This window comes from Hyposmocoma kahamanoa, unplaced genomic scaffold, assembly GCF_003589595.1.
Source record: "Hyposmocoma kahamanoa isolate Upper Pololo Valley unplaced genomic scaffold, ASM358959v1 88, whole genome shotgun sequence".
Taxonomy (NCBI): Eukaryota; Metazoa; Arthropoda; class Insecta; order Lepidoptera; family Cosmopterigidae; genus Hyposmocoma; species Hyposmocoma kahamanoa.
In genome coordinates, this window is record NW_020654466.1 from 11275321 (window position 1) to 11290710 (window position 15390).

At 33.9% G+C, this 15390-nt stretch overlaps 1 protein-coding gene across 5 annotated transcripts in view; it reads right to left on the bottom strand.

The window, feature by feature from the left end:
- LOC113236058 (beta-glucuronidase) overlaps positions 1 to 15390 on the bottom strand; it is a 58797-nt gene that overhangs the window by 14644 nt on the left and 28763 nt on the right. For all 5 annotated transcript variants that reach the window (XR_003310906.1, XM_026472058.1, XM_026472057.1 and 2 more), the window contains exons 2-3: positions 4820 to 5080; positions 2357 to 2539 (exon numbers count right to left, since the gene is read on the bottom strand). Coding sequence is in view for 4 of the 5 variants with exons in the window: in XM_026472058.1 (XP_026327843.1) it covers positions 2357 to 2539; positions 4820 to 5077 (441 nt within the window). In the remaining variant the exon portion in view is untranslated. The remainder of the gene's footprint in view (positions 1 to 2356; positions 2540 to 4819; positions 5081 to 15390) is intronic.

Genomic DNA, 15390 nt, shown 5'->3' on the forward strand with positions numbered 1-15390 from the left:
GTTTCACATTTTATCTTCTTCTTCTTGTCTCACTCTTGACAGAGTGGTCGTGGTCATCACGGAGTACGTGTGTTAACGGCTGATGTGGCTAACCTCACAACATCTCGCCATCTTTCTCTGTTGGTGGACTCCCTTGCGCACTCCCTTGCGCGACCGCCCACTGCAGATTCTACTTGATCGGTCCATTGAATGGGTGACTTTCCGCGCAGTCTAGTGCTCTCCACTGTGCCTTGTACAACAAGACGCTCTATGGAGTTAAAAATCCGTCTTGAGACATGACCGAAGAATTTTAGGATGAGAGTTTGCACCACAGTAGACAGACGCTGCTTGATGCAGAGTTCTTGGAGTATGGAGGCGCTTGAACGAAAGTCTGTACATTTTTATAGATATAGATATATCACCAAGACGACCTATGTGAAGCGAGCCTCTCCAAACCTGTATGGCACATCCTTATGGCGAAGAGGTTGATCACCATGCTGTCGTTTACCTTCCGTCATCTCGGAGTAGAAGACAACTTAAGGCAAACGGTGGTCCTCTATGGGAAAGACGTGTCCGCAGCAACTGAGTTGACATTGCATTAGTAAAGCTTCCAAAATGAACTTTTAAGATGACTGTAAAGAACAGCCTATTTATTTTGTACCTCACTATTCCGCATGAAAGATATGTATTATTCATTTCTATGCGTTTCGGTGCATGGTTGTCATAGCCGGTCGTCATAGATGAAAAATTGTAATATATAAAGATGTTATGAACTCTGTCTTTACTGTTCACTTCAAATTTTCCGTATGACAAGTTTTACTTTTCAGGATCTATAGTGCATTATGTACATATACAGGGTTACAGGAAAAGTCGTGCTAGATCCGTTAAGGGCGTGGAGTACTCATCATTTCTGACTTATTTTACTATGAAACACCCTACCCTAAACTTAACCCTTTTCGAGATATTTGACTTTTATTTTTTTTATTCAAAATTGCCGATTTTTAGGCTACTAAATTTAATTTTGTTTATTTTGTGTGTCTTATTATTATAATTATTGCATTTTTACATGTGTGATAAGATGCTTTAGGACCTCAATCATTAAAATAGTGAATAAGTTAATTCAATACGCCGTAGTAGAAAAGAGAAAGTTAAGAAATTAAAAAAAAATTAGAAAGTTTATTTTTCTCTAAGGGATATCTAAAAAAAATATTATGGCAGTTGATCGGCAGATAAGTTATAAAATATCTACGTTTCATCAGCTATCTAACAAGGTATAACAATCTAGGGTTTTATTTAAATGCATTGAAAAAACTTAGTTTCATAGGCGATAGTGGAGGAGAAAATTAGTACTTAGCCCTAAAAAGTATAACAAAACAATAGGTAAGCATGCAAAGTATTTATGAAATCAGGTTTTCACACAACTTTTTGTTATTCTACAGTTCATGTTCAACATGGCCGCCTCTGTTTTGCCTCTGTCGCGGAATATTACATTAGCAAAAAATCATGTTCACATAATATTGTGTTCGACTTTTTCACAAGTCATATTTTTTTAATTAAAAAAAAATTCATTATATACACATTTTATGAGTAGTCAGAAACTACCTTTTGTTTTAAGAAATTCAGAACTACCTGAGGCGTGAAAGTGCAAAATCGACTCGAAATTTTCTTCAATAATGCTGAAGGTAAATTTTTGTAAGCACTAAATTGCTTTTTAAATTGATCTTCTTCCTTTTACAGTATGTTGCTATCGTTACAACTAATTTAATTAATAAGCGTGTACTTCTATAGGCATTGGTGGTACATAGCCTTGTAACATTTTCTACTGCCATGGTTCTTTTATTTGTTGGTTATGCATCGTTGCAAATGGTATATAAAGTAGAACAATTGAGAAACTTACTTTGGGAATAAGTGAGTGCCACTGTTTCAAAGAATGAAACAATAATAAAAAACAGTAAAGATCAATTTTTGTTACTGCCTTTAAAGATTTTGAGGAAAACTAAAGAGAGATATTTTTGTTGTATATATATTTTATGTTATATGTATATTGACCCATATTTATAGCTACTTACATTTCTATAATTGAAAAAAAATCTTTGGTAGCTGTACCTATATCATAATTAACCTAATCTACATTTTCAGCCATATCTACAACCGGTTTATAACCGGTTTTTATCTTATTTGCTTTCAGTTTTATTATTAAGCACAAACGGCGTAAATGACAGTTATCAAAGAAAAGAAAAACTTTAGGTGCTGATATTTCAAAAGTTCCCAAAATGCAAATAGGTACGTTAGTTTAGTCAAGGAGGGCATTATAGAAATTCAGATGAACAGGAATTAGCAAAGAAGTAAATAAGTTACGATCTGTTGATATACTCACCACTTGGGCAGCATAGTGTACGCTACTGAATCTCAACCAGACTCGCTGTTCTCCCTTGATCCACCATGGCGGCACGTGAAAGCGACGATCGTACCACACTATGCCTACATGGTCGCGTAAATCTGCGTCTACCCCTACGTCATTGTAAGACGCAGGTACAGGCATTGGTATCACAGGACCCGTCTGTAAACATTTATACTCGTTAAAATGTTAATGCTTGAATACGTTATGAAACATAGGTAGTTAAAAAACTAGAGATGTGCATCACGTCGATTTCTCTCAAGTGATACGGTTGTATGATAAGTGCAAAAAGGAAAACGGTACGCTAACAAAATTAATATTTAATAGACAAATCTTTACAGAACTGTTGTTAAATTGTCATGATGATATTTGGTCGCCTTACTTTCTCAAACTCGTATCTTTAAGCACTAAGTTACTGAAATGCAAAAAATGGATTGTAGCTAAATACAAATTTTGCAGGCTCATTTCACATTACATTTCCTTCATATTCACACACTGGTTTTTACCTATTCTTAAAGTAATGCATCCAAATTAACACCCTTGATAAGAAATTTAAAATAAATTGAAAGTTTTGCCATCTCCTAAATAATTACCCTTTATAAGATACGAGTTTGAGAAAGTAAGGCATCGATTTATTAGATTACATACAGAGGATATTTAAGCTTAGACATCACTAGGTTTCAAAACTAATATAATCTATTGACTTTGTTTCAATGTTAGGTATCATAAAATACTAATACACATTTTTGATAACGAACATTCAAAATAAAGAACCCATTCTCCACCAAAGCGAAGAAGAAATTTGTTTGAGAAAGAAATATAGATGTTGTTCTATTTAAGAGATGTCCAAATAAACAAATTTAATAAAAGTAGGTGAGGTACATAAGACCCAGGCGGAAACAAGCCTCAGTATTGAAAAATATTACTTAGAATAGTGTAATTCGTACAGCTGTTCAGGCACCCACACAAATAACAAAATATGCAACGAGCTGGCAAAGCTGTTTCGGGTTGCGTGCATAAGTATTTAGTCAGAAGTGTCCAAAAAGTATGTACGCACGTTGTGACTGCGTTGCGTATTATTTTTTTGTCACAAGTAATCAGTTTTTAGTCCGTTTGTTCTGTGTTTTATGCTGATGTGATCAGAAAATATCAATCAAAGATAGGTATATAACGGAAACGTAAGAATGTAATTATATGTTAATTTTTACATTAAATATGTTCGTTATTTGAAAATTTTACTACAGCTTATAAGCTGTATATGTAGTAGCAGCGGGCCTCATAAGGCCCGCTGCGTCGGTTACAAGGCCCTTATTTAAGGTATTATGAGATTTATGGCTTACTTTAAAAAAAAACTACAGATTTCAGTACTATTAATTACTTTATTTCATTATTTTCTTTTCTTTCTTTACCAGTAAAAAAAGAGCGGAACCTTTATTTAGTCCGAGAGGTTGCAGCAATAAATATGAACAATTTTACTTATTTTTTGGTATTTTAACCTTATGTCGTTAGAGCTGTAACCAACGAATGTTTTATATTGATCTTAGCTTCCTATCAGTAAAATGGAATATTTCTCACAGTTTTTCTAAAAAGTAAGTACATTCTTCTGTTGTGAAGATAATAAACGTAATTTTATGTATAAGTTGAAAACTTTATAAACCTGTTATCTCAGAATGGTTATTTGTTTTGCGAGTTTTAATCTCATATTATTTAATAAGGCCCAAAAATGGAACTTTTATAAAATATTGATTATTGTTCGTTCAATGTGTGTTCAATGTTTTCGTAATATTTTTTTAGTTTATATAATTGTGAAGATACCTAAATAAAAGAGGCTTCAAGTTTTCCTTAACAGCCTCGTTGTGTGTAAAAATATTTTATAGTTGTTTCATTAGATCTAAACTTTCCCTTGCTTTGGTAGGGAATTGCGGGCCAAATTAAGAATGTGAAAAAGGGTGCCGGATATTGATGTTTATACTGACGAGAACAGTGTAAATGCAAATACAAACTGTATGATGTCTACATTGTAGCTAAAACGGAAATTTAAGCATTGCGATTTCTAGTAAACAAACAACTTTAAAATGATAACAACAGATTGCTAAAATTTAAACCTCATGAAGATCGTTTTGAAACCATTTCTGAACGAAGCCTTTGTCTTGGGCCATTTCGTTGAGCAAGTCTGATGGTTTCATTTCTGGTGTCCGGAAGAGCCATTCGAAGAGACCCCCATCAGCACCAGCAATCTCCAAGAAAATTATGTAAATTGTGAAGTACTCATAGAACACCTATATTCTTTGAATGACCTCTAACATCAATTGAAATACGAAAAGTAATCTAGAAATAGCTGAAATATCTACTTCAAATACCCACCCAATTCTTTTTCAAACTACGTATAAGAAGTCCTAGCATGTCAAGGAAAAATATCAATTTAAAAATAATAAAATATACCTTCTCAAGGTCCTTTTCATACCAGCCGTGTTTGTATCCAAATTCAGGATCTACGGGAGATTTTCTGAAATTCCATACTCCATCTAATACTCTCAAATCTCTAGTTTCTGTAACTTGAGGGTACAGCGCTCCGCCAATGCCCGTCGCCTGTTTTTTGTTAAGCTGATTTATCTCGTTGGCAGTAGTGGACCCAGGGACAACGGCTTTTGCTAAGGTAAGTACTGTAAAAAACAGCAGTGCTGATACTGTTTTCCCCATTGTCTGAAACAATTTTTAGGTTAAAATAAGAATCACAAAGATTCAAGGAGTACTGTCACTGCGTCACCAGTCACTCCGAGATATAAGTTGACAAACCACATATGCGTGTAAATTCACCAGTACCCTTGCCCTTCAAAACCGAAATGCAGTAATGCGGCAGAAATAGGCAAGGGGCAGTACTTCTTTGGACGAACTCTTTCAGGAGTTCTACTGCTACTGTAGTTAGTTAGTGTTAATTGAACTAAAAATAGACAAAGTACCTAATCACTAATAAGTTCAACTACAACTGAAAGCCTGACTTAAAATTATGTTCATCAAACGGAAGACAAAAAAGGGCGTCAACCGCGAAGGCGTCAAGTAGCGTCTAGATCCCCACAGATGTTATTACGTATGTGAAGCTAAATAAAATCCAGTAAAAGTAAAACAGGCAGCGAGACGTGGAACACTCGTTGCTCAATCACTCAATTACTGATAGGAAAGTGACGCTTGCGGAACTAATTACGCACTAGACCTTTGCTGGAAATGTCAATAGACTATTGTTACTTTCTTTGGCGACTTTCTCAGACTTCCTGTAGTATTAAGTAAATCTTACGTTTACGACTCAATGCATTATTAGGCGGAGGCAAGAAGTCGCTCGCTGATAAATTGACAAAAGTATTTTCACCTACCTACTCCAATTAAAATCACGTTATTTAATTTAAAAATAAGTCTCCTAAACAACTAATTACGATTACACAGAGTCCTATTTCGACATACTTAGCTACCACATCAGATTCATAACAAATATTTTTACCTTCAAATACTTTTTATATTTTTAGAACATTTTTCTCCAAAATGTCAAGTGTATGTGACATGTAGAAAAATATAATTGCCAGGTTTCTGTCACATAGTTGTAATTAATTGGAAAAAGAATAATTTAGTAGCAGTACAGCTCCTTGCGAAAGAGCTCTTCCAGGGAAGTACTATACCACCTTACCTATTTCTGCTGCCAAACGGTAATGTTCACATTACTGTGTTCCGGTTTTGAAGAGTACTGGTGAAATTAGAGACACATGGGACTTGTTAACTTCTGTCTCATGTTAACAGGCGCAGAGGCAGTGCTCTTCAAATCTTTGCGATTTAAAGCTCTGAGTGGCACTGCAACTGTTATAAAAATTAAATAATTGAAAAGTTGGACTATTAAATTTTTTTTATGTAACTACATGTCACAATACAATTTCCTAGCTTCTAGTTGTACGAGAATTACGGGTCGAAGTGACATTCAATTAAAGAACGAAAGATTTAATTATATAGATAACAGATTTGTTCATCTAACATTTGTGACGGGAAGCTTGAATCATTCGATTTCTATCTTCGGCATGAGACACGAGGACTGCGGTTGATTAGATCAAATTTCAATTTCACCGTATTAACTTATCGACTGTTATACACACTACCAATCGATACGACATAACGAAAGGACGAATATTAAACAACCGCCAACCATATAGAGAACGCCATATATAAGAACAGATTAAAACCTGTTTTCATATACATGTTAAAATATTACATGATCAAAATGTGCCAGTCCACCCACGTAAGTGGAAATATTCTAGTTGTATTGTATATAATTTCCTATTGTTTTGCAAATTGAATTCTATAGTTTCGATGCACTGCCAGGTGATTGATCTTCTAGTTTATCGTCTAATAAAAGAGAGGGAATTACTTTTGAGTTATTAAAGAACTGAAACACATTTCATCAACCATTGAAAGACGGAGGATAATGAGTATCAAAGCAAACAAATTTTGATATTCTAACAAAAACTATACTATTATCCTTCTAAACATTCAACTATGCATCATTCCATACGAAAAAGAACTGATCGTTAATTTGTAAGAGAAGTATTTATAATTGCGAATTGTGTAGTAAGTTTTTTTCAAAAAAAAAAAAAAATATGTGAAATTGATGAATAATATGAAAATATCCTTTTTTTTTTTGGAAAAAAACTGGTTTTATATTGTTATGTTACTGTTGTAAATTTTAAGGAAAAAATCTCAACATAAATGTCTACTGACATCGGTATTTGGAGGTTGTAAACATACACGTGTGTAACTTGACTGGTTATTCGTGCTAATTGTTATAAAAATGTGGAGCGTAAAGCAGTAAAACAGTGTAACAGTATTACAACAAAGATGGGCACGCATAATAATCATGTAAATTACATGCATTGATGCGTTCATGTTACAACACGGTGGCTTTCTACCTGACATAAACATAGCTGATCAGAATTCTGTGTTAGATTCCTTGCACCACCATTGTGGAATTAGGATTACAAATGTGGTGAGTATTTAACATTCATTGCCTTTTGTTGTGAGACAGATCTTCCGTTTGAGGTTATTGGGCTTTTCGAGTTTTGGTATCGGAACCAGATCAATAATGTTAGGTGGGCTGGATCGCTGTCGGAATCACACACGTTGAGGTAAGGGGTGCTGCACGGTGTCTCACTTCGCCCAAACTCTTCAACTTGTATGTGAATGCATTGATTGGTACATGATATCAGATATGCTGATGATACGGTGCTGCTGAGCCCAACAATTTATGCTCTCCGAGAGCTACTTAGAATCTGTGAGAAATATGTCGTTACTCAGGTATAATACAAAAACAAGTGAGCTGCTGATGTTTAAGCCGTGTATAAGCCGTTTAGGCGGGGTGGAGAAATTGGCATTGTACCGCCGGTCTCCCATTGTGGCAGTGACCTCGCTAGAGTTTTCAAAATGAAATAAATACCTGGGTCACTGGGTGACAGATGATCGGTCCAATTTTGGTAGACATATAGAGAGAACGGAGAGCGCTTGCGGTAAGAGCGAATATGCTTGCTCGGAGGTTTGCTCGTCGCGTTGTAGAAAGGAAATCAAATTAACGCTTTTTAAAGCATTCTGGCAAACCTTCTACACGTGTAGCCATTGGGTGAAGTCTGCTAAGGTGACCCTAAACACTCTGAAGGTACAGTACAAGAAGGCGCTCAGGATGTTTGTTGGGGTTACCGCGACACTGTTGCGCTTCATGCATGTTCGCTGAGGTATGCATAGACGGCTTTCATGTCATTCTGGTGATGCGGGTAGCCATTAGTGACGTGTGCATGTGGCATGGGACCCCAACAGCTTCTGATTGTTGTAACGAAAAAAAAAGACTGTTCCATCCAGGCTCATTGGATGCAGCTTTATGTGGCGGTTTAGATTAAGTTCTATAATTTGCATGCCAAATTTAATTTTACTTCTGTTTGGTTTTTTTTTGTTTTTTTTTTATTTTTGACAATTGGTTATTTTTATATTTAATGCGTACAAAACATATTGAAAAAAATGACTTACAAATAAGACTGCTAAAGAAAATTGTAACCTTGAAAGTGAAATGCAAATATAAAGATAATTATGATAAACTGTTCTAATACTGTAAGCTTTTAAATGTTTATGACAAAGTAAATTTAGCCATTGTATCTGAGTACCAAGAAGAAGTACCATTTTTTAGAGAAGGAAAAAAGACTCAAGACTAAGAATATTGCATAGCGATCGTACATTAAGACTTCCAAATTATAACAATGTATACGTATGGTAGGAGAATATGGTCATTGGTACTTCCATATGTATTAAACAGGGTACCAAAGAAGTTAGTACAAATATTAGAATCAACAGATAAAAGGATCTATACCAGATTGATCACACGACACTTGGCTAGGGAGTAATATTATATAAGAGCTGTGTAAGTAAATATACTAGATTTTGAACTAAGTAATAATGTTAAGATGTCGCTGTGGTTGGAAGTTACTAAGGTACATAATTTTAGAACATAAACATTTTAGCTTTAGTAATGTGAAGTACCTTTTGCAATTTTTTGAAATAAACAGTTTAATTTTTTTAAATGCAATTTTGTCAAATTCTAATACAATAAAAATGAGATTTCTTTTGTTTTCCTTTAAGTTATTTATTTTTGTTACAATTTTAATGTTATTTAATATTAGTTAAAATTAAAAACTTATTTCAAAAACTTATTATTATCGATGTTATTGATTGGAATTTTTTAATTGTATTTGGGCAGATTCATCACGGAATGATAAACTGCTCGATTCGCTTTACCTGTTTTACTCGATGCTAATTTAATATAGGAGACAAATATGGTGACTGTGGTGATTTGTTACATGTTTTGCACCTAACCGGACACAGTCGAGATCTCTAACTTTAGACTGACTGACTTGATAAATGGTGTACTCAGTCATGTGCCATAAAGTATACACGTAGCACAATTCATAATTCGATTTTAGAATGAAGCAACAAGCAACTATTGAATCCAATAAACATTTTGCACGTATATGCTTCACGGGTAAATCATAAAATTTTAACAAACGTTTCTGGAAATTGTATTTTGATATTGAGAGTCGTTATTCATATGCGATGAAATTTTTTTTGTGCCTGGTCATGCCGGGTCGCACGGCAACCTCTGCAGAAAGGTTCAGTTACCCCACAAAAAAAAAAAATATTGACATGCCTCAGGTAATTATAGATCACACGATATCTCAATTATTTTAATATTGGGAAAACAAAAAAACTCAGAAGGTGCCATCAAGAGGTCAGCGCCTTTAATATGATGTAATCTTAATGTTAAAAAAGTTAGCAACAGTTACGTATATGTTGCGGTTCTGTTTCGGTTGCTGGGTTATTGGCCGATTAATTACAGTTAAATTGGTAATGATGCCTATGGTTATGATCTAACTTGGTACCTACCGTTAATAATGTTTTATTGTCATTTAATTTTATTTCAACCATTGGTAGCGATAAACAGGAAAATTATAACTACGGCAATACAAGTACCCAAGCATATTAGGGACGATCATAAACAAAATTATACCTAGAAATATTGCAAATAAAACCGCGTGTCAACGATGTAGAGATCAATTTGCAATGAATAATTTTGATACTTTGTACACATTTCCGTGTTCAGTATATTCGACGTACAGTCTCCCACTACACATGCGTATCAAAAAAGACGAGCTGTATGCTCAGGAGATAGAGAGGCGGCTGCGGTGCGTTTCAGTGTGGCAGGGTTCATATAAACTCGTACATTACAAAAATTCCCGCGCCGGAACGCTTCCGCGGCCGCCCTGCAGAGCATTATGATAACAGATTCACTAAGTAAGTCTATGTCGCGTAGGCAACCCTCATTATTTAATAGAGGCATTCGCATTATAAGCGAAATATTGTCTTTTTGACAGCGACTATCTCAACTAAGGGGCAGAAATATATTGTACCAAATCAACTAAACTCCAAGTGTTAAAACTCTATTTGTTATAATGAACCTAAGCAGCACATTTCCATGGATAGGATAGCCCATTAAAATTCTCAACCCCCTACATTCTAATAGTTGAATAGACGCATTGTGCTCTCAGGAATGCTTTATCGGCCATCTCTTTTCGTATGTATGCTCGCCGACACAGCGTTTGAAGCTTTTATATGGATATCGTGGATGAATGAAATGATTCAATTAGAGAGTTCGTGAATATAAAAAAGAAGATAAACTATCTTGTTCATTTAATTCAAAAAAGTCACATTGCCGTTATTGTCCGTGGCTGGTTCCTTTAAAATTATTAATAATTATTTTAGACTTAACAGACACTGCATGTTTTATATCAAAGCGCATAATTACTGATGCTTTATTTATCTTAATTTTCTTTTTCCTTATGTACAGTTATCGTATTTCTGAGTTTGTTACTAAATATGGATTTTAAGGCTTTCGTGGTTATTCACTAAATGATTATCACTAATTACAGGTTTTTATGACCACGGTATGAGTTCGTTTTGTTTTCCGACATTTCAAAAGGTTACATTGTCAATGGTTACGGATTGATTGGCCAGCGGCAGATGACAGTCTCTCGATTACTCGTACCGTTACCATTATCACTCACTTTATTCCGACAAACCACACTTGCTGTATTCTAAATGTATAGTTACTAAATAAAATTAATCTTGACCCTCTGCATCAAAAATTCAAAATTACCAATTACAAATAACAGAGAATAATGTGGTCAAGTAACCAGTTAATACAAAGTAACAAATGATTATAATATACAGACTTCGCTAGGCATTATTTAGTAAAATAATCGTGATCTTGCAGTTGTACATTATATCATATACCTAACACAAAGGTAGGTAATTTTCTGCATGCATCTGTACATAATTGCATTTATTAAGCAGTACCCATATTGTATTATCGAAAAGGATTATGTATTTGGTTGTACCTTAATCATTTGTCAATCACTTAGTCAAGTATTGAGATCTTGTTCTGCCTATATTGAGTTTGAACGATTACTGATCACCGATCACATTTTATAATTAGTATATTATCCTCGCTTTGGATGTTCAGTTATTTTCTACACGGTGAATGTATATCAAAATAATAATATTGATAATCTTGATATGAATGAATATTACGATAGTCGAACCTATGTTCTAGTTTTATATCGTAAGATGTTTGACGTTTATTAATTATTTTTAAAAGTTCATGAAAAACTTAAGCTGTACCTATTTCCACTGCGTTACCAGAACATTTGCTACTTGCATAATCGTAAAAAGTTTGCATTTTTTTTTATTAATAGCGCTCTCATACACTCACGTAATTTGTGGTACAATCAATTTTCAAGAAAATATTCTCGATTATGGAATACTATTTGAAGTTTTATCTCGTCTATTACCAATTACACAGAATTTAGGTACCTATGTATTTTTTCTGTAAATATATGATGAATGAATAAATTAAAAATAATGTTTAGAAACTTCTAAGTATTTGTAGAAAACAGAAAAATTTGTGTGTTTTGAAAATATTAACTAATTTTAATTTTTTTTAAATTAAATTTTTTTAAATTTAATTTTTTAATTAATTTTATTTTACGTAAAAATTTAGGGACAGCCAAATGTCGGTAATAAACATGATGATTTCTTGGTAAATAAATACAGTACAAAAATGTTGCCCTGGCTCTGTTCTATCTGTCACAGTTTGGAATTTACTACTATCCTGTGTGAAGTTACCTTTACACTATAAAGATCATTTAATAATAAAATACATTTACATCTGTGCATTCAACTTTGATCGAGACGATACATCATACATTCTGAATAAAGGATGTAATCATAACCACTTATTACATACTATTCTTTGACTCAAGTAAAATATAGAGTAGCCTTGTCAGGACATTCAATTGAGAGCCTGAGGATAAGTGATTTATTAATGACACTTGTTACTAATGTTGGGCCACGATATTTTATCATTCATGCTAAAGATAAAACTTTGTATTATCAATAGTCACATTATTTGAATCTGCATTAGTGGTCTTGGATCGCAGCAGTTTCTTTGGCGTAATAATTTTCAATCAAATTTAATTACATTTTTGCTCTTATGGTTTAATTCAATCGCTGAATATGAAATAACTGCACTTTACACGCGTTTGTTTGCAAAACTTTGCCGTAATAGGTTTAGGTAAAAAGTATTACTAACTAGCTGGTACCCATGACTTCGCAGTACTTCGAGTAGCCTACTGTACTATATTAACTTTCATAGTTTAATTTAATTCAGCAGCAGTAGAACTCCTTGTGAAAGGGTTCGTCCAGGGAAGTACTGCCACCGTACCTATTTCTGCCACCAAGCAGTAACGTGAGCATTACTGCGTTCCGGTTTGGAAGGGTAAGGGTGCTGGTGAAATCACGAGCACATGGGACTTGTCAACTTAAGTCTCATGGTAACGGGCGCAGTGGCAGTGACGCTAACATATTTGCGATTTAAAGCTCTGAGTGGCGCTGCAATTGTTATGGATAGGCGTGTCACTGTTCGCCCCGACACTATATTAAAAAAAATTGGTTCTCCTCACAAACCTCCGCGTATTTCACAACCTTTAAGATTTATTTCTGTGACAAAAATTAGCCTATGTCTTACTTCTAGTTCCCATCTACATATCTCTGTACCAAAATTCAACAATATTGCTTCAGTGGCTTATGCGTGGAAACGAAACAGACAGAATTACTTTCGTATTTATAATATTAGTATAGAAGTATAGATTTATTGCACTAAGGTTCTGGTACTGAGTACTAAGAATCATCGTTTACTTTTATTCATTAAAAACTATTTTACAGAACTAATGTGATAATCGCTTAACCAACGCGAGTTAATGGATCGACTGGTAGCTTTTTAAAAATTTCGAGAACATTGTACCTTTTGCTAACTATTGTACTAAAAATAGTGAAGTAAGTGTAATTAGTCAGTCCTTTGTGGAATTCTGTGTCGAGTGACCCACTGGAGAAATGCCTCGTTAAGCCAAATTAAGGCAATGAGCTTAATTATCCATGGCTTATGGGCTAATGCTTCCGTCTTAACTTACTTTTTTGAACGTACCTGTCGACTGCATTTCGATTGTAGGCTAATAGGTTAATATATTATTTTTAGTAAAACGGAAAACGCAAACAAAAGTTGGCTTGTTTCTAAAAGAAATTTCTTCCTGCAGAGCAAATACAGGAAAAAATAATTACGATAACGGGTGTACGTGCACAACAAAATAAAATAAAATTATGTAATAAAAAAATAATAAAAAATATTAAATTACTACAGACTGTATAAATACTTAGATAAATACATATTTCATATTATAATATCTATAAAATGGATGGAACAGTGCATAAATAGTGCTCCATGACGAGAATCAAATAAGAATTTTAAAGATAGCTAAGGATTTACTATTATGAACAGTAATATTACAAATTTAAATTAGTATTATAAATAGTAGTAATTGAAATAAAATATGTTCACAGTTTTTTTTGTTATAAAATTAATTATGTTTCTTAAATTAAATTGGGTTGGAAATGTATAATTGAAATATAATAATTACTCTTTTCTTTAGTGTACAATTACCGAGACCGTTTAATAGTATGCTTTATTATGATACAATAACTACACAAAACAATTTATCACTCGCCATTTTTAAGACAGTTACGTGCTATTAATATAAATATTTTAATAATATACTATAATATTGTTTACATTTGATATGACACGAAACTAAATAATTTCTTAGGTAGTTGCACTGAGAACCACCTTCAAAAATCTTAACTGACTTCAAAAAAAGGAGAAGGTTCTTAGTTCGACTGTATTTTTTGTGCTTTTTTTATAAAAAGTACATGCGCATTTGACCTCCATCTTACCTGATGGAAAGTGATGATGAATTGGACGATGCAGCATGCACACCTAATTAATGCCTATTCAATCTCGCCTTGAAAAGTCCAAGTTATAGCGTTCGGGGAACAAGTCCGCAGGTAGGGAATTCCACTCTCTAGACGCTTGCCATATAAATGTGGCAGCGAAACGCTTCGTGGGAATCCTGGGAATATCCACACGTGTATGTTCGGCATTTACTCCCATTCATACACTGATTTCGATGATTGTTTTTTGGTGGAAAGGGTGGTGGTAGTAAATAATATATAAAGAAGAAAATATTACATCTCTAAGCGTGGCAAATTAGGGAATGAATCCGGTTTATCGGATTTCACCTACTTTCCGTAAACCGATTTCAATCAAATTTGGCATATATATTTGGCAATAGATAAAAGATTTCAATTTTTGAGTTAGGTTTTTGTAAAATAAAATGTTAATAATTAGCGATCTTTTTCAGGGATAAAAAATTAACGTGACGCAACGACGTTACAGATAGTGGTACTTAAATAAATAAACCTTTGCCATCGTCTACACGCCTTGAATACACGCGAACATATATTGCTGTGTGCCGGTGACGTGCCAGCCAAACAAGAAACAAACTGACCCAGTTCCAAAAGTAAACACAGGGTGCGTTACGAGTCGAGCCCAAATGTTGTTTTGCTCGCTTAAATGCTTTTGACCCTAATGAAATAAAATGCGATCTTGTTTTGCTCGAAATAGCAACAAAAGGGAATTTAAATACGCTGATTTTCAAGAATAGTGGCCTAAGTCAAAATAGTTCATTTTTTACTTATTATGCATCGGTACTTGGAATGAGTTACATTTAATTATGAAAAATACACAATGAAAAAAACAATATAAATGTCAACATGGGCCTGTATAAGATTTGTTAGCTTTGCATTTTAGATATTCTGCAGTTGTTTTTAAACCATCTTCCTTATGATTTAGATAACTTTGAGATACGTCGATATTCTAGAAAGCCATCGATATGCAATATTTTTTCAATCAGATGTGCTCTGTGGTAGACCTTGTATATTATGTTTTGTTGCAGCGCTCTTTGTGGACGTGAAATAATACCAAGTTGATAGAA